General features: G+C 38.3%; 1 protein-coding gene across 1 annotated transcript; it reads right to left on the bottom strand.

The window, feature by feature from the left end:
- Positions 1 to 165: 165 nt before the first annotated feature.
- Positions 166 to 27,947, bottom strand: cpa6 (carboxypeptidase A6). The gene is given in 10 exon segments (XM_051882986.1): positions 166 to 1,724; positions 1,905 to 1,989; positions 3,998 to 4,200; positions 5,412 to 5,502; positions 5,689 to 5,799; positions 7,669 to 7,980; positions 10,472 to 10,586; positions 15,591 to 15,715; positions 23,572 to 23,647; positions 27,697 to 27,947. Coding segments are annotated over 10 exon segments (1,422 nt in total). The 5' UTR covers positions 27,810 to 27,947; the 3' UTR covers positions 166 to 1,533.

The following is a 27,947-nucleotide window of genomic DNA, read 5'->3' as shown; positions in this document are numbered from 1 at the left end:
TGGAATTTAGGCCTTTTATCAAATAATATAATCCACGCTTGGAGGTTGGTGATTGTGTCGGACTTAGCAGGATTTATTTTCTTTAATAATGTAACAATTACATCATGATAAATACACTTTTAATAACCCACCTGTTGGTAAAATAAACAGTGAGATACAAAAAAATCCGTGTACAATGAAAACAAATCTCAAATGCCAACTTGCAAGACACTTTATATATAACAAAGGATATTTTCGTTTAAAAAATAAATACTAGCTTATTACAATAAAACTCCAAAACGTGATAGTACTTAATAATACAAATGTAAACATTGCCCCTGCACGTACAGTTAATTATACAAGGTAAAGTTACTTTGTCAAGCTGTTCTTCAAACAAATTAAAAAACAACAAATTTAATGTATTTTTGTCTGGCTCATTTGAAAGGTTGAGTTCCCATGTGACCTTTCAAAATCAAAGCTGTCTTTTAGCTGCAGTGATACACACTAAAATAAACCCATTGTAAGATACAGTATGCAATATTTACATTCTTTGGGCATTACTGTTATTTTTAACTGTATAGCAAGTGCTCACTGTATATTCGCCTCTTAGGTAAAACCCACTTTCTAGAAAGGTTATTTAGTTCACAATTCAAGTGCTTGCATACTTAACTGTTTACATGTATACCATTTTTTAATATAACGTAGTATGAAAGCTTGTAGTTGCGACTTTTTATCTTACAATTCTGCCATACAATTCTTGCAATAGCGAGAAAAGAAGTCAGAATTGTGAGTTATAAACTTGGAATTGCGGGAAAAAAAAGTTTTTTTCTTACTTTTTTTTCTTACTGTGAGATAAAGTAGCAATTACCTTTTTTATTCTATGGCGGAACCAAGCTTCCATCAAAGACTATAGATATGGAAAGACGGTTCACTCCTCTTACTTCTGAATGGGAGAAACTGCAACGCGCAATATGGCGTCCCGCCTTCCAAATAAAAGAGCAAATCGCTGATTGGTAGAAACATTATTGCGTCACTGCAGCTGCCATTAGAAGCTCCGGTTTCCATAGAAACCTTAGACTCGCGCTAGGGCTGCACATGCGCATTGGCTCGTCTAGCCTGAAAATTAAGATTTTTTAACGCTATTTGAGCATAAGAAACAACATTTATGGCATAGTCCATGTCAGATTTTGTTGCTGATTTGAAATATGTTATTTAATTGTGAGTTCGGCAAGCAGTTTTTGAGATTTCAGGATTCCCCCATTCAAATAGATAGGACTTGGTCTTGGATGCCCGAATTAGCTGCATTGAGGCGTTGCAAATATGGCCGCCGAGTGAACAGACTTTCCTTGAAAGGGACTTTGCTTCCATAGTGTAGAGTTTATAAAAGTAGTTTATAAAATAAATGAGTCTTAGTTTCTAATAAAAAAAAAAATGTTTTGTAAAATGCAGGCACTTTTGTTCATAGCTAGTAGATATTGCTATGGCTTATGGGCTAAACTGTGAAATCGACGGAGAGAAGATATGAGACAAAGTGTGAAAGTCAAGTAAAAAGTTTCATTTGGTACACTTCTTCAGCAGGCCTGAGGCGATGGTCTTTATTGCTCTCATTGTCTCCGTGCAGGTGGGATTAATCAGGGCTTCCGGCAACAAGAAGCCGTAGTAGCCCGTATCACGCAACTCGAAGGCAAAGGCATACTGGATCCCGTTCTTATAGGCCCAGTCTATTGAGCTTCCAGAACTCACATCTGCAAGTTAAAGAAACACATTACATCACATCTGGACATTTGACTGTTGTTGATATAGAAATAGTCATGAGTCAGAAAACAGATTGGCGTCTAACTGAGAGGGCTTACAGAGAGCTGATGACTCATATATGCAGTAGCTATATGTCATTGACTGAAGAAAAGACCCAATGCCTGACTTACAAAGCGTGGTGGAGGCAGGGCCGTATCTGTATCTCACTCCATAAGCCGAATACAGAGCGCTCACTGCATTCTGGGCTGCTGATTCCTGAGGGGGAACAGCAGAGGTTCAAGTATTCATCCAGTCCATCATTAAGGATGCTTGGTGGTAAGTGTAGTCAAAAGATTGCGTGGGCTAACAGCCATCCAGTCGATATATGAGCAAACTGTACTGAGGCAAGGCCGAAAAAATAAAATAATATCTCAGCCATTCCATATTCTTAATGAGGAGTTTAATGTTTTGCCCTCTGGTAGAAGATATTGAGTTCTATCTTGTTTAAAGGCAGAATCAAAATTATGGTTTGCAGTGTTTAATCAGTGTGGTGATATTATATAGTGGAAAAACTTGATTTGTTTTGAGACCAACATGACTTAACCCTATCGTGGTCTTCCCTAATTTTAGGCCAAAACATTTTATGTTTGGAATTTAATTTTTACCGGAATGGTATGAAGTTGGGTTACTTTTGTGGCATTTGCTGTAGGAACATATAAAAAAGAACTGTTACTTGATCTTTTTTATTCTTAAAAAATTGACTGCTACAGTAAATGAATAGGAAAATATGTAAAATATGGAAACACAGAGCAATTTTCTGGTGAAAGGAAGGAAGATATTTGGAAGAATGCTTGAAACCAAGCAGATCTCGGCCCCCATTGACTACCATAGTATTTTTTTCCCTACAATGGGGGGCGAGATCTGTTTGGTTACAAACATTCTTCCAAATGTCTTCCTTTATGTACAGCAGAACAAAGAAATTCATACAGGTTTGGAACAACTTGAGGGGGAGTAAGTGACAGAATTTTCATTTTTGTGTGAACTATCCCTTTAAACTGGTAACTCCTGTTTTTTGGATTTTTTTTTTAATTATTCATGGAATGAAACAGCTCATAATAGTACTACTAAAAGTAGTATAAAAAATACTTTCATGAATCAGACAGACTACACTGGTTGAGCTGTATGTTTTTAATTCACTAAGTTCACTAAAAATTACACTACACTGGTCACACACTGGTGTGTTTTGATTCACTGTAAAAAGAACCTATTCATAGGAGTCATTTGCTTACAAACTGGAGTAGACTGGTTGGATTCAGTAAAAATAACTTTTTGCTCTGAAGTTGCTCTGAAATTATAATGACTGAATGATCCCCACCCAAATGGACAAATTCAAGATTAAAGGGTTAGTTCACCCAAAAATTAAAATTATGTAATTTATTACTCACCCTCATGTCGTTCCACACACATAAGACCTTCGTTCATCTTCGGAACACAAATTAAGATATTTTTGATAAAATCCGATGGCTCAGTGACGCCTGCATCGCCAGTAATAACACTCCCTTTTTCAATACTCAGAAAGCTACTAAAAACATATTTAAAACAGTTCATCTGACTACAGTGGTTCAACCTTATTATAAAGGGCCGAGAATACTTTTTGTGCGCCAAAAATAACAAAATAACGACTTTATTCCACAATATCTAGTGAGGGGCGATTTCAAAACACTGCTTCATGAAGCATCAAAGCTTCACGAATCATTTGTTTCGAATCAGTGGTTCGGAGCGTGTATAAAACTGCCAAAGTGATGTGAACCATTGAAGTTTCAAAACATTTACGACGTAATGAAGCCTTGTTTACTGAAATCATGTGATTTTGGCGCTCTGAACCACTGATTTGAAACAAATGATTCGTAAAGCTTCGAAGCTTCATGAAGCAGTGTTTTGAAATCGCCCATAATTAGATATTATTGAATAAAGTCGCAATTTTGTTATTTTTGGCGCACAAAAAGTATTCTCGTCGCTTTATAATATTAAGGTTGAACCACTGTAGTCACATGAACTGTTTTAAATATGTTTTTAGTAACTTTCTGGGCATTGAACAAGGGAGTGTTATTGCTGGCGATGCAGGCCTCACTGAGCCATCGGATTTTATCAAAAATATCTTAATTTGTGTTCTGAAGATGAATGAAGGTCTTACGGGTGTGGAACGACATGAGGGTGAGTAAATAATGACAGAATTTTTTAGGTGAACTAACCCTTTAAATGTCTGAAGACAGAAATCACTCACCACACAGTTGAAGTTTGGTATAGTGGCATATTTGTAGGAATACGGATAAAGAAGCATCTGAGCATAGGCGTGAATCGAGATGTAGGCCTTGACCCGTTTCCTGTGTTTGCGTAGAAACTTGGCAACAGCTTTGACCTCAGGCTCTGACTCAGGGAAGGGACCGCAGTATGTGTCATCGCAGGGGTGCAGGGATGCACCCTCATCTATCAGAGATAGCAAAGACAGCAAGTGCAAAAAAACTTTATTTGTAATCATTTCATTTTTGCCTTTTCTTGTCCAAGGCTGCGATCGTAGATGACTATTAATTTCCTCCTTTGGCATTTTGCTGACTCATGGTCATTCTACACTTATGTAGGCTATTTTCTATCTTGGTGTCAGGTATTATCTACCAATGACTTAAGAGTGAAAAGTTTTGGGCGAGCATTATTCCTTTGTCCTTCAGACATACATATTAGAACTAGACTGTAAAAAGAAAATCATGTTTTCATGTAAAAAAACAAAAACAAAAAAAAAAACAACCCCTGCTGAACTTATACCACTTTGAAAGCCAGTTAGTGCTGGTTAGTATTAGTTAAGTGCAGCAAATATTTGAAATTTTGGTTTTAATACTTTATCTGCAACTAAAATGTTATTTTTGATGGCATTAGATAAACTTTGATGCCATATTAACAATATATGATTTAATGCCATAGAGTAACATTGACAATAACTAATAAATATAACAAAAAATATTGACTAAATTGAAAGGTTGTTTTGCCAAAAGACAAAAAAACGATATATATATATAGAGAGAGAGAGAGAGAGAGAGAGGGTGAATTCCGGGTGACTGGGACAATTTTTGCCATTGAGATGAATTGGAAAAAGTGTCCCAATCAACCTGAATTCACCCTGTATATATATATATGTATAGTTAGATAGACAGCTTCCAAACATAACACTTTCTAGTAACCAACTAGTATATTGATATTTTCATCTTTTCAGTCTGAGTTTGTCATCAGTTGATGGATGTCTTACACATCAAAACGTTTGTTGTTAGTATTACCATATTAATAAATGCATTTAAACTAAAAACCAAAGCTTCAGCTCATATCTGTAGTTCTGGTAGAACATCGTCAAACAGCATGATTAAGAAAGTGGCATGCAACCACACACACAAACATAGACTATAACAATAAGTCTATGTTTGTCTTAATGTCTTAATTTCCTTATGTATTGCATAGGGAAATTCAAATACAGGATAGTGCTTGGTGTAAATATGTCATTCTGTTAATACATTTTTAATCTTCATTGGCAGCTAAAGGACTGTGGTGTTTACATACTCTGGAATGCTTTTTTATTTCCTATATGACCACCAGGGCTCTTTAATTTGGACTGGAGCTTCTGATTCTTCTGAATATCAGGTTAAATAACTTACCACACCATTTGACTTTCCAATTTCTGTTGGCATCCACTCCCCGACAATGATACTTTGGAATCTTTGACCGTGTTTTCCGCCAAAAGCGGTCCTAAGAGAAAAAAGAGAAACCACAGATATTTTCCTCCATTATGTCTAGCGGCCTTATAACCTTATAGAAAGGCAAGACATGCTGCATGTTTAACAGTAGAGAGCTGCCAACAATTCATTTCAGTAAGCTCAGCATACATCACAGAAGAGACGTTGAGATCTAGGCATATGACAAACAGATAGTTACCGTCTTCCAGCTGTAATGGTAACCGTCTACATTGAAGACAGGCATAATGTAGAAATTGAGCTGATTCATCAGTCGTCTCATGCTGGAGTCGTGTTGATAGGAGTTCAGTGCCTGCGTTCACAGTGAATGGAATCGTGACAGACTTCAAGAGATACAGGAAATGTGTGTCTCGTTTTCCCCACAGATAAACTTCAATACAGCTAAATACTCTGAACAAGGACACAGCAGTGTGTGTGCAGTTCTTCTAATCATAACCCATTTAAATAGGCCATTCTTCCATTAAATAGATTGTGTGTGTGTGTGTGTGTGTGTGTGTGTGTGTGTGTGTGTGTGTGTGTGTGTGTGTGTGTGTCCTAAGGGTCACCGTGATTTTGCCAAGTAAGACATGTTCAATATCATTGATGTAGAAGCACCTAACCCTGGTTGCAAGCCTAAACTTGACATAAACGATAAACTTGTCCCTCAAATCTGATTGGTTGATTGGAATGTTGTTCCAGGATCAACAAAGATGTTGATCCAGGAACATGTCTTACTTGGCAAAATCACGGTGACCGTGTACTAAGTCCGATCAAATGATGTTCATGATGTTCCTTCTGTTTAATTCATCACATTGAAAATGGAAGGTCAAATTGAGTGCATTGCATCTTGGGTACAGTATTTTAAGTAAGTACAGTATACTATTTTATATTATGTATATACAGTATTAAGTACAGTAAGTAAGTACAGTATTCTGTAAAGTTCTGTAAAGTCACTACACTACCGTTCAGAAGTTTGGGTTAGTATTTTTTTTTTTTTTTTTAAAGAAATTAATATAATACAAAGATGGCAATATAAATGCTGTTCTTTTGAACATTCTATTCATCAAAGTATCCTTAATAAAATGAATACTTGTTTCCACAAAAACATACAACATTGATTCTAAAAAAAATGTTTCTTGAGTAGCAAATCAGCATATTAGAATGATTTCTGAAGGATCATGTGACACTGAAGACTGAAGTAATGACGCTGAAAATTATGGTAAAAAGCAATGGTAGAAGTAGTATTTTTGTATGCTGTTTTAGCTTTTGAACATACAGTATCTGCTGTGTCTTTGTAAACTATACTGACAATGATGATTCACTTAATCAAAGCTCCCTTTGGTCTTGTAAAATATGAATAATGTTACATTGGTTTCATTTAGATGCAGTGTATATGTGTAAAGCCTAATTCAACAGCAGAAAGTGAAAAATCATGAGTGCTGGTGGACTGAGGAGAACTATGAGCTGTAATAACATTCACTTCAGGGTCAGCAGCGTTAGGACTCAGTCATACAGTAGTTCTGCCTCATAGTGGTATACTGAATGTACTGCAACTCTCTCTCTTTTTTTTTTATCTCTATCTAATTCTATATTTGTCTCACTCAATGTTAGCTGCTGATCTGAGAGCTGTTTATTTGTGTGTAGAAAACGACACCCATATTAGCGTAAAAGGAGATCACCTAACTAAAGGCACTCTTTGATATTATTTTATGAGATGAGCTCAGGAGAGGCTCTGATGTATTATACAGATTAATTTAGGAAGAATTTAGAGATTCACTGAATGAAACAGTCCCAGAACACACCAGCTCACAAATAAACAGAACAATAAAAATCTTGAACATTATAAAAACTTTGAATGTTTTAAGAGTGTCATCTTTTAGCAGTAGGCACAAAATAATCTTTAATCAGAATCTTCGGATTCTTGTCCAAAAGTCTGAGACCACATTGAAAATCTGGAATTCAAAGTCTAATTTAAACCTGACGCACAATATTTTAGGATTTTGACATATGAATGCTTTAAATGAATTAATGCTTCATGTTCATTTTTAAAAGCAAATAATATAATTGTTAATGGACCTCATTGTAAACTATGCATAACCATTTTGTTGTTTTTGTTTGGCAGTGATTTAAATATCAGCATGAAGTGAACAGTGGTAAACAGAAAGAATAACACAGCACATACCTCTTTAACAAACCATTGGCAGAAAGCAGGACCAATCCATTCTCTTGCATGCACTCCACAGTCTATCCACACTGCCTTCTTAAAGGGACGTGCTCTCTTTCCTAACTGACAGAAGAGGGGCAGAAAACACCGTCTAGTAAGTCAGAATGTCTGTCTGTGTTTTTAAACAGTATGGCCATAGTTTTAGCCATCTTTCCCTTCAGCTTTTACCTGGAGCACATAGAGGGGTCGTCCCTCATAGGACTGACCAATAGAAAACAGGTCCACCAGGTGCGGGTGGGTCCGGTTCATCTCAAACATCCAACTCTGGATCTGTGGAAAAGGGTGAAAAGATTTTGACCCACATCCTCCTGATTAACATGCAGCTTGTATTGTTGTAAATGAATTCTTAAATTAGTGTGGTAAAGTTATATCAACAAGTCACATACACTATATTGCCAAAAGTATTGGGACATCACTTCCATGGCCACAGGTATATAAAATCAAGCACCTAGGCATGCAGACTGCTTCTACAAACATTTGTGAAAGAATGGGTCGCTCTCAGGAGCTCAGTGAATTCAAGCGTGGTACCGTGATAGGTTGCCACCTGTGCAATAAGTCCATTCGTGAAATTTCCTCACTACTAAATATTCCACGGTCAACTGTTAGTGGTATCATAATAAAGTGGAAGCAATTAGGAACAACAGCAACTCAGCCACGAAGTGGTAGGCCACGTAAAATCACAGAGCGGGGTCAGCGCATGCTGAGGCACACAGTGCGTAGAAGTCACCAACTTTCTGCAGAGTCAATAGCTACAGACCTCCAAACTTCGTGTGGCCTTCAGATTAGCTCAAGAACAGTGCGTAGAGAGCTTCATGGAATGGGTTTCCATGGCTGAGCAGCCGCATCCAAGCCTTACATCACCAAGTGCAATGCAAAGTGTCGGATGCAGTGGTGTAAAGCACGCCGCCACTGGACTCTAGAGCAGTGTTCTCTGGAGTGACGAATCACGCTTCTCTGTCTGGCAATCTGATGGACGAGTCTGGGTTTGGCGGTTGCCAGGAGAACAGTACTTGCCTGACTGCATTGTGCCAAGTGTAAAGTTTGGTGGAGGGGGATTATGGTGTGGGGTTGTTTTTCAGGGGTTGGGCTTGGCCCCTTAGTTCCAGTGAAAGGAACTCTTAATGCTTCAGCATACCAAGACATTTTGGACAATTTCATGCTCCCAACTTTGTGGGAACAGTTTGGGGATGGCCCCTTCTGCTCACCAGTGCACGAAGCAAGGTCCATAAAGACATGGATGAGCGAGTTTAATGTGGAGAACTTGACTGGCCTGCACAGAGTCCTGACCTCAACCGATAGAACACCTTTGGGATGAATTAGAGCGGAGACTGCGAGCCAGGCCTTCTCGTCTGAAGCATGTGTGAAACAAGTCTAATCCTAATTGGTGCTGCATCATGACGTAACTAGTGACGTGGCATGTGACGGCATACACGGAAGCTACAAAGGGATGCTGGTACACAATAGTTAACTGGGTCCAACCCATGCTCTCTACACCAAGAGGTGAAAATATTCCACTTTAGGCCGTACAGCTTCCTCATGGAAGGCTCTAGAGTTGAATATAGTCTTAACCACTCTGGCTGAGAGACCAGCCTCTAGGAACTGAGCCCCCTCAGGGGCAAGACCCATAGTTTCCACAGCTCTGGTTGGGGGTGAAATATTGTGCCCCTGGCCTGGGAAAGCAGGTCCCTGCTGAGGGGGATTTCCCACAGAGAGACTGCCAGGAGTGATATGATATCCGAGAACCATTCTTGGGCCGGCCAGAACGGGGCTACCAGGAGCAGACTGACCCCATCCCAATGGACCCTCTCTAGAACTCCTGGGAGCAGAGCGATCAGGGGAAATGCATACAGACGCAGCCTCGGCCACCATTGTACCTTGGCGTCCAGCCCCAGCAGGGCCAGAGAGAACCACAGTGGACAGTGGGTCATCTATTGAGATGCGAATAGATCCATTTCAGCCGGGTCAAACCTCCCCCATATTGACTCCACCGTCTCGCCCCTACTTCGACAGGATGTCTGCTCCCAAATTCTGGTCCCCGGGGACATACATTGCTCTGAGAGACAACAGTTTCCCCTGGGACCACAGAAGGATATGATTGGACTAGTTTCACACATGCTTCAGACACTTGCACACCAAAAGCGTTCCCCAAAGTGTCGTCATATGACGCAGTGCGAGTTCCTTTGAAAGGGAACCTGTAGTATCGGAGCCCTTGTTACAGTTTTTTCTTTCGAATAAAAAGGTTTGTTGTGTCTTGTCTTGTTTGTTTTAATATGTTAAAGCTAAACTCTAGATTTTAAATGTTAATTGATGCATTCTTTACAGATGTTTTCTTTATAAGAGTACTAGAGGAATTATATCCATAAAAGTAAATGTATTCCAGCCCTCATTTACTGTGTAGGGTTTCCCATTTATCATCTTGTCATGTGTCAAGAGCTGGATCACAATCATAGAGCTGGAATTGTATAGCCATGCGTTCAGTTATAGCTGGCACTTGGATCTGAAGGAGAAGACCTGTGAGTAAAGGTTTAATGATGGGTTAGGGCCCTGAAGAAAACCTCCAGAAATTTGTTTTTCTTGTGCATATGGGCTACAACTGAATGCAAATGCACTTCTCAATCAGAGTCTGTTAGCCTGTGAAAATCAAGCTTCTTTTGAAAAAAAGATAGAGTGGCAGACAGGGAAAAAACCTATTTGATCTCTGTCTTCTTCATCTTACTACAGACAAATTACCATGTGCATTAACTTTCACCCATGCACTCACCTCTTCCAAAGGATGGTACACTTCATAGTCATACTGCAATTCTGATCTGCGCTTCCTGGAGGAACGGTATCCGGTCTGTTTCTCAATTTCGGTTTGGAGATTGGAAATGAGCACCCTGTGGAGACAGTGGGGTGTCAGGGAGGGGATGTTGAAAGCACATGCACTGTGTATCAAACCATTTAATGTCAGTTTTCAGGGTTGCTCAGATACTTATGTACACACAATCATTTATGCATCTAACACTCAAGTTTAAGGAAGCAATGAACACATTTTAAAAAAAAAAAATATACATAATATGCACATTAATTATACAGTAAGAACATTAGATGAATTTAGATTGAGCTTTTCCCCATTTTTTCCATGCAGTTTTTTTCAGTTTTATTTAATTGTTTGAATATTATGCAAGTATATTTATTTTTTAATACATACTTATTGTTTTGCACTTAGTTACTGTAGTTTATTTGGAAAGTAATAATGTAAAGTTTTTTGCATCAAGGCCATGATTATCCTATTAGGGTTTATTTTACAATAATGACCAGCAGACCACAACTGTTTAAAATGTTTATGCCTCTAACGTCAGAAAAAATTAAGTCTTTTTGGTAACAGTTTAAAGTCTTTATGTATAATTAATTATATATTTTTTTATAAATAATTGTAAGTAATGTTAAAATGCATTATAATATTTGCAGATTCCTTGTTACATCTGAAATTGGTTGTTTGTCATTTGTTTTTCAATGCATTATACATTCTAAAGGCATAACATAAGTATTATAATGTGGTTACAATTATTCATGAGACCATGCAATGCATTATAAGGTTTGGTCACGATGGGCTTTATTAAAAACAAAAAAACAAAGATAATTAACCCAGATAGCAGAAATCACAAGAGCAAACAAAACGGAACAAACTGAGAGCCTTATATACAGTGGGTACGGAAAGTATTCAGACCCCCTTAAATTTTTCACTCTTTGTTATATTGCAGCCATTTGCTAAAATCATTTAAGTTCATTTTTTTTCCTCATTAATGTACACACAGAACCCCATATTGACAGAAAAACACAGAATTGTTGACATTTTTGCAGATTTATTAAAAAAGAAAAACTGAAATATCACATGGTCCTAAGTATTCAGACCCTTTGCTCTGTATTTAGTAGAAGCACCCTTTTGATCTAATACAGCCATGAGTCTTTTTGGGAAAGATGCAACAAGTTTTTCACACCTGGATTTGGGGATCCTCTGCCATTCCTCCTTGCAGATCCTCTCCAGTTCTGTCAGGTTGGATGGTAAACGTTGGTGGACAGCCATTTTTAGGTCTCTCCAGAGATGCTCAATTGGGTTTAAGTCAGGGCTCTGGCTGGGCCATTCAAGAACAGTCACGGAGTTGTTGTGAAGCCACTCCTTCGTTATTTTAGCTGTGTGCTTAGGGTCATTGTCTTGTTGGAAGGTAAACCTTCGGCCCAGTCTGAGGTCCTGAGCACTCTGGAGAAGGTTTTCGTCCAGGATATCCCTGTACTTGGCCGCATTCATCTTTCCCTCGATTACAACCAGTCGTCCTGTCCCTGTAGCTGAAAAACACCCCCACAGCATGATGCTGCCACCACCATGCTTCACTGTTGGGACTGTATTGGACAGGTGATGAGCAGTGCCTGGTTTTCTCCACACATACCGCTTAGAATTAAGGCCAAAAAGTTCTATCTTGGTCTCATCAGACCAGAGAATCTTATTTCTCACCATCTTGGAGTCCTCCATGTGGGCTTTCACGTGTCTTGCACTGAGGAGTGGCTTCCGTCGGGCCACTCTGCCATAAAGCCCCGACTGGTGGAGGGCTGCAGTGATGGTTGACTGTCTACAACTTTCTCCCATCTCCCGACTGCATCTCTGGAGCTCAACCACAGTGATCTTTGGGTTCTTCTTTACCTCTCTCACCAAGGCTCTTCTCCCCCGATAGCTCAGTTTGGCCGGACAGGCCAGCTCTAGGAAGGGTTCTGGTCATCCCAAACGTCTTCCATTTAAGGATTATGGAGGCCACTGTGCTCTTAGGAACCTTAAGTGCAGCAGAAATTTTTTTGTAACCTTGGCCAGATCTGTGCCTTGCCACAATTCTGTCTCTGAGCTCTTCAGGCAGTTCCTTTGACCTCATGATTCTCATTTGCTCTGACATGCACTGTGAGCTGTAAGGTCTTATATAGACAGGTGTGTGGCTTTCCTAATCAAGTCCAATCAGTATAATCAAACACAGCTGGACTCAAATGAAGGTGTAGAACCATCTCAAGGATGATCAGAAGAAATGGACAGCACCTGAGTTAAATATATGAGTGTCACAGCAAAGGGTCTGAATACTTAGGACCATGTGATATTTCAGTTTTTCTTTTTTAATAAATCTGCAAAAATGTCAACAATTCTGTGTTTTTCTGTCAATATGGGGTGCTGTGTGTACATTAATGAGGAAAAAAAATGAACTTAAATGATTTTAGCAAATGGCTGCATTATAACAAAGAGTGAAAAATTTAAGGGGGTCTGAATACTTTCTGTACCCACTGTACACAGGATAGCTAATCAACAGAACTAGAGGCAGGTGCTTAACAAAATCAGTAACCCTGGAAACAAACTAGAATGGGGAACACAGGCAAACAGTAACAGAACCAAACCAAAACACAATGAAACTAACATACTTGTGACATAACGGCACAAAAGGTGAATCCTTGTGCTGTAACTAAAAGTACAAAAGAGGAGGGAGGGTGGGGGCTCTGGAGGAGGACGTGGAGCTGGAGAGGGGTGTGACCAAGGAGGGGTTGACAGAGGAAACCAACATGGAAGATATGATGGAGGGAGGAGCCAGCTAATGATCCAGAGTACAAACAGGCGAAGGCCCACGGTGGAACCAATGATGGGAGGAGCCAGGGAGGAGTCAGAGGTCCGACCACCAGTGGTGAAGCCAGGAGAGCTGGAGACCAAGGCAGAGCCAAGGGGTCACAGAGACCAGGTGGCAATGTAAGTCCTGGAGGCAAAGGTGGAGCCATGGTGTCAAGCGGCTGAGGTGGAGCGTATTGAGTATTGAGGCAGAGCTGGAGGGAAGAAGGAGCTGGATGGAGCCAAATGAGTGGATGGATGAGGTGCAGCCAGAGGCCTGGAAGTCCACTGTGTAAAGGCTCCGCACGACTGGTCAACTGGCCGAGGTGAAACAACATGCTCGGGGGCCCAAAGCAGATCCAGGGGATCACCACACCAAGGCGAAGCTGGAGACTGAGAAGTCCAAGGCTGATCTGAGCAGTCGAGTGGAGCCATCGAAGGAGGAGCCGAAGGGCTGAGGGGAGCCAGCGGAGTTGGGGCCGTGGAACTGGATGAGATTGGCAGAGATGGAGGGAGTAGGAGGCTGGGTGGGACCATCAGTGACGAAAGAGATTTGGTGCTGGGCGACGAAACAGACTTGGTGCTGGGCGATGAAACAGACTTGGTGCTGGGCGACGAAACAGACTGAAAGTTGGATGGCACCAGTGGAGGAGGGAGGACTTCAGATGGGACCAGGACATCCATCCAGGCAGATGGGATGATCAGAGGAAGAGGTTCATAGGTGGGGACAAGGGTGAGAACTGGCTCTGGCGAATCCCAGTCAATAAGCGACTCCTCAGTATCCAAATTCACTAATAATCCTGGGAGACTCCGGGGCGGGCATCGTCTCTGACTCTGGCTCTGGCTCTGGGTCCATGTTGGTCATTGGCTTTGGGCCTGTGGAGAACTTGGACGCTGGCTTGGGGAGGACTGGAGTAGATGTAGTCAATGGATTTAATGGAGTAGTCCTCTTCAATCTCCTCCACAATGAAAGTCAAGCCACTTAACCAGAAAACACAATGTCATGGACCAGGGTTGTACTGTCCTTTCTGGGTGAGAGGAATACATATAAAGCATCATCCAGCCTCTCCCAAAAACATGCTTTCAGTATGTGTCTACTCCAGATAACTTGATGGTATAAATCCAGAAACTCCTCCACGTATCACTCCAGCGGTCAAACATTTTGCATGATGGTGAGTAGCTGGTCCTCCACTTACTTTCTAGATGCTAGATCCATAATTTCTGGGCCTTATGTTCTGTCATGTTGGGTCAGGCAAAAACAAGGATCTAAATGCAGCTATCTTTATTAATAACAAAAAAACAAAGATCATCCAAATAGCAGCAATCACAGGAGCAAACACAATGGCAGGGAAAACACCACAAAACAAAGAACTGAACAAGTTGAGTATCTTATATAAACAGAATAGCTAATCAACAGAACTAGAGACAGGTGCTTAACATAATCAGTAACCATGGAAACAAACTAGGATTGGGAACACAGGCAAACAGGAACAGAACCAAACCAAAAAACAATGAAACTATCTTACTTGTGATGTGTACATTACGAAGCATAATTAATGCATTAAAAATGCTTTTATAGGGCATATTATATATAAAGGCTTTAAGTAAAGTGTTACCGTATTTTCTTCCTCATTAAGGTTCAAAGGTAGACTCTATATATCACCAACATTGATCATCTAGTCACAAACAGAACAAAGGTATGACATGAAAAAACACAATTTTAACCCCATCTTTGCCTTTGTTTTTGGCTAAGGGTATGGAAGAAAGACTAAGAATGCCACGATTTATCTTTATGACCTGTCAAGATCAAAGCAAACATGGATGGATTTTTTTTTAAACTAGAGTAAACAAAGCACTAGATGCGTACATTTCTCTCTCTCTCTCAACCTATCCCATTACCCAGAATCCTCAGTGGTATCACTTCTGCTCATAAATATGCTCAAATACATCAGCCATGAGAAGGAGAGAAGATATAAAAGAAAAGGCCTCCCTAGGGGAAAGGGATGACAATGAAAGTGTTGCTGGCTGTGGCGCATGAGATAAGCTTCATTGTTGCTGTTGATCTGGATGATTGATGGAGCGAGTGGTTAAAAGAGTACTCTGAATCATGCTTTCGTTTCTGGATCCTTCAGCACATGCAAATCAAAGTCAGAAGGATTCGAGTAGATAACTTAAATGTGTGTCGCCTAGAAACTAATGTTTGTCCCACAGGAGTATGAGAGAGGAGTTCGGCCTAATGATAGTTCCAACGGAGAAAGAAGAAACTCACTCATAGTGGATGTGCGCTTGGTGAAGATGTCTTCTCAGCCATTGCGTCTTGTTTCGTCCCACATGAACGTCTACTGGGCTGTTCTCTCGAATCAGAGATGCACTGTTGGGCTGCCAAAGGTCCACCTGCAGATCATCATTGAGATTAATCAAGCAGGAATGTTCCTAGCTGCTTAAGCGAAAATTCTTTCATCATTTACTCACCCTTATGTCGTTCCAAACCTGTATGACTTTCTTTCTTCCATGGAAATGTCTTTCTTAAACATCACTCCATTGTCAAATCCCAATTGTTTATATTCACCTTTGGCAGACCAGATTGGATGGCATTGATATCAAATAACATTGGTTTTCATGTATCGGACATCGAACACTGAGTATGTGAAAATGCGAATGAAATCTAAGAGTTATGGTGGAGGGCAAATTAAATTTTAAGTAACTGTCTTCAACACTGTAAAAAATCAAAAGTTGAGAAAACTTAGAAGTTAAGGCAACAAACTTCAGCAGATTTCTAAGTTTTCTCAACTTTTGATTTTTTACAGTGAATGTTTCTGCTAAAATAAAAAGAGTTATTGACAATAGCTATAAAATGAATGCAAATAACAGCTAAGAGAATTTGACCTGGTAAGAATTTGAGAAATGTTTGAGAAATTACATCATATCTCTTGGGTTTTGATCACAAATTTGGTGTTTCGGCAAATGTGAACACAGTTACAGACATTATTGAGATTGCTTGTGAAACTTTAGGAGACACATGAGATTATACTGGTATATTTTGCACCTGAGAAGCTGTAGATTCATTTTATATGAATTTGTATGATTTGATTTGTAGAATTTGTAGATTTTTTAACTACAAACCCGATTCCAAAAAAGTTGGGACACTGTACAAATTGTGAATAAAAAAGGAATGCAATGATGTGGAAGTTTCAAATTTCAATATTTTATTCAGAATACAACATAGATGACATATCAAATGTTTAAACAGAAATGTATCATTTTAAGAAAAAAATAAGTTGATTTTAAATTTCATGGCATCAACACATCTCAAAAAAGTTGGGACAAGGCCATGTTTACCACTGTGTGGCATCCCCTCTTCTTTTTATAACAGTCTGCAAACGTCTGGGGACTGAGGAGACAAGTTGCTCAAGTTTAGGAATAGTAATGTTGTCCCATTCTTGTCTAATTCAGGCTTCTAGTTGCTCAACTGTCTTAGGTCTTCTTTGTCGCATCTTCCTCTTTATGATGCGCCAAATGTTTTCTATGGGTGAAAGATCTGGACTGCAGGCTGGCCATTTCAGTACCCGGATCCTTCTTCTACGCAGCCATGATGTTGTAATTGATGCAGTATGTGGTGTGGCATTGTCATGTTGGAAAATGCAAGGTCTTCCCTGAAAGAGACGACGTCTGGTTGGGAGCATATGTTGTTCTAGAACTTGGATATACCTTTCAGCATTGATGGTGCCTTTCCAGATGTGTAAGCTGCCCGTGCCACACGCACTCATGCAACCCCATACCATCAGAGATGCAGGCTTCTGAACTGAGCGCTGATAACAACTTGGGTTGTCCTTGTCCTCTTTAGTCCGGATGACATGGCGTCCCAGTTTTCCAAAAAGAACTTCAAATTTTGATTCGTCTGACCATAGAACTGTTTTCCACTTTGCCACAGTCCATTTTAAATGAGCCTTGGCCCAGAGAAAACGCCTGCGCTTCTGGATCATGTTTAGATATGGCTTCTTTTTTGACCTATAGAGTTTTAGCCGGCAACGGCGAATGGCACAGTGGATTGTGTTCACCTACAATGTTTTCTGGAAGTATTCCTGAGCCCATGTTGTGATTTCTATTACAGTAGCATTCCTGTATGTGATGCAGTGCCGTCTAAGGGCCCGAAGATCACGGGCATCCAGTATGGTTTTCTGGCCTTGACCCTTACGCACAGAGATTGTTCCACATTCTCTGAATCTTTGGATGATATTATGTACTGTAGATGATGATAACTTCAAACTCTTTGCAATTTTTCTCTGAGAAACTCCTTTCTGATATTGCTCCACTATTTTTCGCCGCAGCATTGGGGGAATTGGTGATCCTCTGACCATCTTGATTTCTTAGAGACACTGCCACTCTGAGAGGCTCTTTTTATACCCAATCATGTTGCCAATTGACCTAATAAGTTGCAAATTGGTCCTCCAGCTGTTCCTTATATGTACATTTAACTTTTCCGGCCTCTTATTGCTACCTGTCCCAACTTTTTTGGAATGTGTAGCTCTCATGAAATCCAATATTTGGCATGACATTTCAAAATGTCTCACTTTCAACACTTGATATGTTATTTATATTCTATTGTGAATAAAATATAAGTTTATGAGATTTGTAAATTATTGCATTCCTTTTTTATTCACAATTTGTACAGTGTCCCAACTTTTTTGGAATCGGGTTTGTAATCATGAAGGTCCATACCTAAACTTTTGTGCGAAAACACAGAAAATGAGATTGAATTCATGCAAATTCACCATCAATTCACCAAAATGTAAAATAGTATGAATTGCCTGAATAATATGAAGTGTTATTCTAGCTATATTCTGCATATATAATTTCAATGTGAACATAAGAACATGAGTATATCATTACATATGTTCCATTTAGCTACAAACAAAATAAATACACTTGTTCGTGGACACAAATTAAATCCAAACACAAACAGAAATGAACAAATAAAGCAATCTTTGCAAAGAAATCAGGTCCTTGAAATTCAAGCAGTTTATCAGACATTGTTAGATCTTTGAACCAGAGTTGAGATCACTGATAAAGCTTTTCCCAGTGCTGTAAGATCTGTAGATCAGAGACCTGCTGACTCAGCCCATTCATTGAGAGTTTGAAACATGCAGAACTTCAGCGAGCCAACATGATCACAGTGTTTGACCGAAATAATCTATTTCTGTGTGTGGATCCACAAAACTACTTTAGATTGCCAACATATGCTGGAGCCTTTGTAGCAGCCCAGATACCAGTCCCTGAAGCATAACCTCAGATTTGCATCATCAGCCTCCTCTGTGCGCCTGCCAAGCCACTACACGCAGTTGATTTTGGCTACAACAATAGGCCGATTTAGTAAGATGACAAAGAGTAGAGCTATTCAAGTGGCCCATCTTAACACCAGTGTTTTTTATTTATTTATTTTTAATTAATTTCTAGACCTAAAATGATGCACTAAAAACAGTTCTGATTTATATTGGCATACAAGTATTTGCACGTAAAATTAAATGCCACATGTTAAACAGAACACTTCAATTCATGTTTCTTGGTTAAAAGCAGGGATATCAGTCATAAAATAGGTCCGCTCAGAGCTGGTTACGTGCAGGCAGAAAAACTCCTCACTGCCGTGCTACATTCCTAACAGATGCTCACAAACCTGGCAGCTGAAACAGATTTGACACGTTTGTTCTGATGGTGTGTGGCTGGTACTATCTTGAAACAGATTTTGCATGCATGCAGGTGGTAAAAAAAAAAAAAGAGGTGATTAAAAAAAGAAAACACCTGACTATACAACCATTAGGAATGTTAGTGATAGTGATAGGCTTGTTCGAGATATGTCGGCGCTGGGCAGATCTATCGGCATATGACATCAAAGTATTAGAGATTGGAGAGCATAGCACCCCTTATGCTTTTGAATCGGCCTCGCAGTACTTTGATGTCATATGCCAATCGGTCTGTGCAGCACCCGTGCATCTCAAACAAGCCTAATGATTGTCTGCATGACTTTTTAGGCAATTTCTGTTGTAATTTGGGCCAATCAGCAGTAGGGGGCGTGTCCACTCATGAAGAGAGAGTGAGCAAGAGGGAGATTTGATGAAAGACTGTCAAAAAAGAGATGGCTGAGAGACATTACAAAAGAGAAAAGCTCAGAGGAATATCACTGGAAAAAGAAGGGTTATGATCAGGCAAGAGCTTTAGGACCTGCGTTAATATGCGTTAATGTTAACTATAGTAACTGGACAGTTTTGAGTGTCATTGTTTGCCTGGAGCTGGTGTGCTGCTGGCGACTAACAACAAACTCAGTCTTGCAGTTGCATAGCATGTTCGTACATTTTGGGGGCGGAGCAAAGAAGGGAGGGGTGTGCTTGTTTGGGTTGATTTCAAATATCAAATATGTTTCTCAGAGATTGCTTAATGCACCTTTATATATGGTTAAATGTGTTAAACAAAGCTGAGAGTATTGCTCGCAAGAGATGGGAATATGTTGAACTTGAATGATGGCCTTTTTTTTTTTTTTTTTTTTGATGCTAAAGACACCCAAATATGACGATTCTCTTGTGAGGGACTCCCTATATAAAGGCAGACCCAGGTGAAAAAAAGTACATTTCTATAATGTACTTAAAGTGCTCTATTTTCGTGCACTAATTTTGTACTCAATATACTAAAAAGTCTTCTTTAGTACTTCTTAAGATAATCTTAAGAACATCTAAGTGTACTCAACTGTGCTATTTTGAGACACCATGAAATATGAACTAAAATGTGCTTTTAATATATTATCTCTGTATTTAAAAAATGTATTTAGTTACCACTTATAGTACATTTGAACCCATAGTGTACTACAAGTTGTAACTAAATATATTTTTTAAATACAGAGATAGTATGTTAAAAGCACATTTTAGTTCATATTTCATGGTGTCTCAAAATAGCACAGTTGAGTACACTTAGATGTTCTTAAGATTATCTTAAGAAGTACTAAAGAACAATTTTTGAGTACAAAATTAGTGCGCGAAAATAGAGCACTTTAAGTACATTTTAGAAGTGTACTTTTTTTTCACCTGGGGATATATTTTGATTTATAAAGACTCATTTATACTGTGAGAACACACAAACATGATTGTATTAGTTTATATTTTATCTAAATTAAATAATTGGCTTCTATATTGTTATTGTACTGAAGCCAAAACAAATTATTAAAAATACTGACTTTGACCTTTGTGTATCTTTTTTTCTACCAACCATTAGAATAATGCTTAATCTATAAACCTGAAGACACTTTTAATTTAATTCTAATTTATTTTTATAGAGCTTTTCACAATCAATATAATAATAAAAAAAAAATAATAATAATAATAAATGAATGTGAAATATTTTCTTTTCTCTCTGCAGACCCCAAAACCTCCTGTGGTCCCCAGTGGTCTCTGGACACCTGTTTGAAAACCCTTGCCTTACTTCAGCCAACTGCAAATCCGGCCAAGTAACACACTGGCCTATCAATGACTAAATTGATATAATAGTTTGCAGACAGTTTCGTGTGAGTGCAGACCTGAAAACCTCTCTCTGTTCAGTGACCCCAATTTCTTGAGTTCTCCACATCAAGCATTGCAAAGTTCAACATGGTTCAGTTTGAGATGATATTCTGAGATCATTTTACACTTAGCATTGACACACTTCATCAGTATTTTCCGAATCTCTTTATAGTTCCTTAAAGATTAAGTGCATGTGTTCATACTTTATACTGTGAGAACAAAGCATTACGACAATGTAATATTACTTTATATTTTATCTAAATTAAATAATCAGCTTTTATATTGTTATTGTTCTAAAGTCAAAGCAAAATTACATTTGGCTTTTTGACTTTTGTGTATTTTTTTTTCTACCAACCATAGAATAATGTTAAATCTATACTGTTGAATCTAGTTTCTTAAAGATAAAGTGTAAATATTTAGGAAATTAAGACATTTGGACTAAATGTGGTACTCTGTGTTGTCTAACTAGTCATGTTTTTATTAAGAGCTGTTGATAAGCTTATAAACTTATTTTCTTAAATAACCATGACAGTATATCTTGTTTTCAATCAGCTGAGGTGCATGTGTTCACACTTAAATGCCTATTTTTCCTGTTTCCATTTCATGTTGCCTGTGAACAGTGATAATATCGCTTTGAGAAAATACAGCAGAAATGTCCCAAGTGTCCTCAAACTCTTCACTAGAGACTATCCTGAGTGGTGACATCAAAGGTAGCAGATACTTTAAAAAAAAATGTCACTGGCAAAACACATACTGTAATATAATGAAATATTTGTGATACATTCTTTAAAATAAAGGTTTCAAAAGAGGGTTTTTGCAATGATGCCACAAGAACCATTTTTGCTTCCCCAAAGAACCTTTCAATAAACAGTCCTTAAAGGTATAGTTCACCCAGAAATGAAAATTACCCCATAATTTACTCACCCTCAAGCCATCCTAGGTGCATATGACCAAACACAATCAGAGTTATATTAAAGGGTTAGTTCACCCAGAAATGAAAATTCTGTCATTTATTACTCGCCCTCATGCCGTTCCACACCCATAAGACCTTCGTTCATCTTCGGAACACAAATTAAGATATTTTTGTTGAAATCCAATGGCTCAGTGAGGCCTCCATAGCCAGCAATGACATTCCTCTCTCAAGATCCATTAATGTACTAAAAATATATTTAAATCAGTTCATGCGAGTACAGTGGTTCAATATTAATATTATAAAGCGACGAGAATATTTTTGATGTGCCAAAAAAATAAAATAACGCCTTATATAGTGATGGCCGATTTCAAAACACTGCTTCAGGAAGCTTCAGAGTGTTATGAATCAGCGTGTCGAATCATGATTCGGATCGCGTGTCAAACTGCTGAAATCACGTGACTTTGGCGTTCCGAACCGCTGATTCTCGTCGCTTTATAATATTAATATTGAACCACTGTACTCACATGAACTGATTTAAATATGTTTTTAGTACATTAATGGATCTTGAGAGAGGAAATGTCATTGCTGGCTATGGAGGCCTCACTGAGCCATCGGATTTCAACAAAAATATCTTCATTTGTGTTCCGAAGATTAACGAAGGTCTTACGGGTGTGGAACGGCATGAGGGTGAGTAATAAATTACATTATTTTCATTTTTGGGTGAACTAACCCTTTAAAACTATCCTGGCTCATCCAAGCTTTATAAGTGATTGTGTAGTGATTGGAGGACGAGAAGTCCAAAAAGTCCAAAAAAAGTGCATCCATCGATCATAAAACGTACTCCACGCAGCTCCGGGGGGTTAATAAAGGCCTTCTGAAGCGAATCAATGCGTTTAAGACAAATCTCCCCATTTAAAACTTTAAAAAGTAAAATAACATCATAGCATTGTGTACTACGTCATGTAAGTTAATGCTTTTTAGGCGCAAATTTAATGTGTATGGCTGTCACGCCATCATTTTTGGGTGAGCTATCCCTTTAAAAGAACCATTTTTTTCCCCTTAGAGCAAAGAACATTTTAAAAACCTAAAGAACCTTTTTCCACTATAAAGAACCTTTTGGGAAATGGAAAGGTTCCATGGACGTTAAAGGTTCTTCATGGAAACATTGCTACCAATAAAGAACCTTTATTTTTAAGAGTGTATGTTGCTTGCACAACAGTTTTAGGGGCCATTCACATATCGCGACTTTTGCGCACTAAAGTTAGTTATTTCAAATGTAGGAAAAATGGAAGCGTTGTGCATGCGGTGCGGCGCGATCGTTTTTTCCGCGGCGAGAGAATACACAGCTACTTTGAATGGCCTGTCTATGGAGAGGCTAGCTAACTAGCCAAACCTTATGGAAATGAATGATGACGTTTAATGAAGTTTAATGTAGCCTACCACATTTCTCACTCCTGTTTGTGTTCACTGTTTGTATAGGCAGCCCAGTTCAGAAGTATATTAAAGGAAGATGAGGATGTTCATGCATCACTGGTGCTGAGAATGACAAAGTGATGGTGCAAAAAAGAGATAAGGACTGTAGCTCTGTGATAAACTAAAATTAGTTTACCCAGTATAGAAGAAAATATGACATTTTCAGGAGAAAAGGTTTCGATCGACATTATTTTTCTTTCACATGTAACACAACTCATCTTCTATAGCAGTGATATCGGTTTCCATGTGGTTTGTTTTTGTTTCCCATGGTTCCTTTCACATTTTTAATGTTACATGAGTATTGTAGAAAATAAGGGACTCACCGTCAGGTTTTGGAAAAGCTGTTTGACTGCTTGAACCTCTGTGTTGCTGCTGGGGATTATTCTGAACACTTGATCACTGCAGAAATAAAGCATTGCAATTATTGTAAATAATTATACACGGGCACAGGAATCAAATCAAAATACATGAACAAAACATTTTTTTTTTTTGATCAAGTGAATGATTTTATGGTTATTTAAAACCAATCCATTTCTATTTCACAGTGATTATTTAATCAGTATGCTTTCTATACGCTACCGTTCAAAAGTTTAAGATTTATTTTTTAAAGAAATTAATACTTTTATTCAACAAGGATGCATCAAATTGATCAAAAGTAAAAATATTTATAATTTACAAAATATTTTAAATAAATGCTGATCTTTAGAACTTTCTATTCAAAGGTCCTGAAAAAAAATGTATAAGAGCTTCCAGAAAATTATTAAGCAGCACGATGGTTTTCAACATTGATTAAAAATCACTGGAAATCACTGTGTATTTTAAAGAAAATTAGTAGTCAATGTGAGTCTATGGGACTTTTTTGCCCATTATATTGTCTACCAAGTGAAAATCGTAAGTCTGAGAAGAATAATAACACAACTCTTCTCAACAAGCTGCATAATTTGAGGTTCAATTCATGTTTGTAGCACAAAAATGTCATGCTTAAGTTTAATACTTAGCGTTAGTGGGTTCATTTGAATCCTTAAAGGGATAGTTCACCCAAAAATGAAAATTCTGTCATCATTTACTCCCCCTCAAGTTGTTCCAAACCTGTGTAAATTTCTTTGTTCTGCTGTACATAAAGGAAGATGTTTGGAAGAATGATTGTAACCAAGCAGATCTCGCCCCTCATTGACTATCATAGGAAAAAATAATACTATGGTAGTCAATGGGGGTCTGCTTGGTTACAAACATTCTTCAAAATACTTTCCTTTAACTCTAAGTATGAGCAATAGTAGCCTACTAGTGATTAATGTTAATATTTCCAAGAGCGACGGAGACGGCAGACAGTTTTATTGAGCTAGCTAACACATAAAGGCATTTCTGATGGTTATTTTCTCTGAAACGGTTCAAAACACACCAAAGATGACCTCATTACATCACTAAAAGCAATCTTCTATTTTTAGGCTTTGAGTGACGCTGATGCTCCAGGTTACTTTCTCCTTTTTTGTGGTGTAATTGTGCGAAGCAGCTCCATGCCAGCTCTATCATTACACAAGAAAACCACAAAACTGGTCTCAGTTCATCATTGAGGACGTCATCTCCCACTAATGGTATAAGAGCAGAGGAAATTGTCCTTGATGCCACACCTGTAATGTCTTTGTGTGTGGTATTTTATGTCTTGGATGGTATTTCCCACAGAATCTTTATTGTGTGTTGTCATGCAATATCTGCTTATGCTTTAAATAAATAACAAACCCCTCCTCAGCTGCAGGGTACAAGGGTGCTTCATGCTCTTATTCATTTTGCTGACTACAGGGGACTTCTTGTAACACCCCCCTCCCCCATGTTACTATTTCCTGACTTTGGCCCTGATATTATATAATGAAACACCCAGGACCTTCTCTGTCTGATGTCAGCTGGCGACTCAATCAAACATTGGTGTGTGAATGTGTGAGGAATGATGTTATGCCTCCTGGCTTCACACCCTCACATACGTGAAGAGGCGTTGATTGGTGCGTTTTATAGCCCAATGTAAAGCACCCATCTGATGGAATGGAGAAAAACACAATGACTGACCCTATACAGGACAGGAATTTATAGCACCCACCCTGTAAACAATGCTAACTGACGGAATGTTTAAATTTTAACCTAGGGGGAAGAAAAACTTAGTAAGCAACACTTGAAAATAATATGGTCATGCTCAGTGTTGGGGAAAGTTACTTTTAAAAGTAACGCATTACAATATTGCGTTATTCCCTAAAAAAGTAACTAATTGTGTTAGTTACTTTTTATGAAAAGTAATGTGTTACATTACTTTTGCATTACTTTTTCTCACATGGGCTGGGCTCGCTTAAAAACAACAAAAAAAAAAAATTAGATTTTTGGAAATATAAAGGCCCTTTCACACCTAAAGTGAAATGAATAAGCCTCAGGCTGAAGGAAATGCATATTTACGCCTGTACACTAGAGGGCGCAGCTCTAATTGAAAAAGTAATCCGTTACTTTACAAGTTACTTGAAAAAGTAATCTGATTACGTAACTCAAGTTACTCGTAATGTAAAAAAGGGGGTAAAAAAACAAAATAATGCAAAAAATGCAAAAAATAAATAAATAAATGCAGCCTTGGTAAGCATAAGATCATTCCACTCAAAAACATCACAAAATTATCAGTCACAAACAATCGAAACATCACATTGGATCAGATTGTAATATGACATTTCAGAGAACAGCAGGGAGGAAGTGTACTTTTCATTACTCTGTTTCTCTTTATGTTTTGACAAGCCGCGTTTCTCTAGTTCTCACTCTGCCTTAGCATTTATATCACTCCCTGACAAGTGGAAAACAAGTGTTTTCATCTGTTTGTGAATTGTTTTTGCTCTTTTAAGCTTCATTGCCTTGAATAATTCATAAATGAGGCTATGAAAAAGAATGAAGTATAAATACTGCTTGACATTGATACATACTGATGGAATTAGGTATCTGTATAAAGCGAAAATAAAATAAAGTAGGCAAATTTTGAACTAAATTTGAAACTTAACTCTTATCTTTACATAAGGAAAGCAGAGCTGTCCTAAGCAATAGAACCCCACACTCATTAAAAGGGAAAGATGAAAATTCACCCCAAATTCACCAGGAATCTCATAATTTACTCACTCTCATGTTGTTTCAAACCAGACTCTCTTTTCTCCGTGGAACACAAAAAGGGATGTTAAGCAGAATGACAACTTCACCATTCACTTTCATTATGTGGAAATAGACGCAATGAAAGTATGGTGACTTTTTATTTGAGAGGCTTTCAGTCTCTCACATAAAGTCATACTGGTTTGGAATGCTATGAGAGTAAAATTATGACAGAATTAAAATTTTAGGGTCTTTACATTTGCCAAAATTAGAACTTCTTTGTTCTGTTAAAACAAACAAGCACGCCCAGCCCATGGTGAGAAAAAAAAGTGACTCAAAAGTAATGTAATGCATCACTTTCCATAAAAAGTAATGCAATTAGTTGCTTTTTTTTTAAAGGGAGTAACACAATAGTGTACTCATGCTTCTTATAAAAGTTCTATGATATGCTTAAAGTAACTTTCTCTCTTTTAAAAGTAACTTTTAACATTGTTTATGGCCACTTTTTCACTTTTTAAAATTGTATTCATTTTCCTTTTTTAAGGCCTGGAAATAATTTTTATTGAAAGAAAAATAAGCATAAGTACAGGTATAGGCCTATCTGCCAGGAAATTGAATTTAAAATTAGCTTAGGCCTACATCTCTGATTTTTAGTCTATTATCTTCAAACCACCTGCTAAATTACCAAAAATAAAAAAAGATCACACATACTGTTCGCTAAATTGTCATTCTGCGTCCATTATGATCTTCAAGTCCTTTGCACTTCGTGCTTATACCTGTCGAGACCAACTGCATACTTTAAGATGTCACTCAAGGAGTGCTTTTCAACTTCAGCAAAAGAAAAATCTTGGTCCTCTGAAACGTCTTTGTTTTATAAAGCCGATGTTGACATAAGAAGAGACAGACTGATCTCTAGTCTTTATTTGCGGAGGCGCAGAGTGCACTTCAATGCTTCAAAACTATTTTGAAGCCTACTCCCCTTCGTCCCTACGCCCTGCATTCTCGCTAAATAAGAAACCTGATTCATTTTTAGCGAATCGGTTCATTCGGACGATTCTTTTTTAAACAACCGACTCGGACTCAACCTATTCACAAAGTCCTCGCGACGCCTTTTACACGTTATTTTTATTTAATGACATAAATATTTAGTTAAAACTATAATGTATTGCTATGTGTTTGATTATGTTATGTTATGTATATTATGTGTGCGAATTACAAATTCTGTAAAACTGAGTCAGAATTCGTTCGCGAGTCAGACAACGATGCGCGCTTGCTATTTGAACGAGTGCTCTCCCACTACAACTCTAGTTTAAAAACTTGAATGAATGAATGAATGAAACACTTACCCAACGTAACGGTTGTTGTAGAGGTAAGAGTCGACAGGATAGAGCGCGGTGCTGAAAATGATAACGCATCCGAGTAAAACAGAACTGGACAAGCCTGTGATTCTCAATGCCATATTTAGTTATTTTATAAATAAACGGCGATTCTGCAGCAGTTAATCAGAGGCTGCGCTGTGCATATGGATGCTGAATGGAACTCATCCCAGGGTGAGGAACTGAGTGACTTTTCTGTCCTGTTTGTCCGCTCCTGGGAC

This window comes from Ctenopharyngodon idella, chromosome 23, assembly GCF_019924925.1.
Source record: "Ctenopharyngodon idella isolate HZGC_01 chromosome 23, HZGC01, whole genome shotgun sequence".
NCBI classification, from domain to species: domain Eukaryota; kingdom Metazoa; phylum Chordata; class Actinopteri; order Cypriniformes; family Xenocyprididae; genus Ctenopharyngodon; species Ctenopharyngodon idella.
Note: the sequence above shows the minus strand (reverse complement) of the source record. Positions and strands in the feature narration are given on the sequence as shown.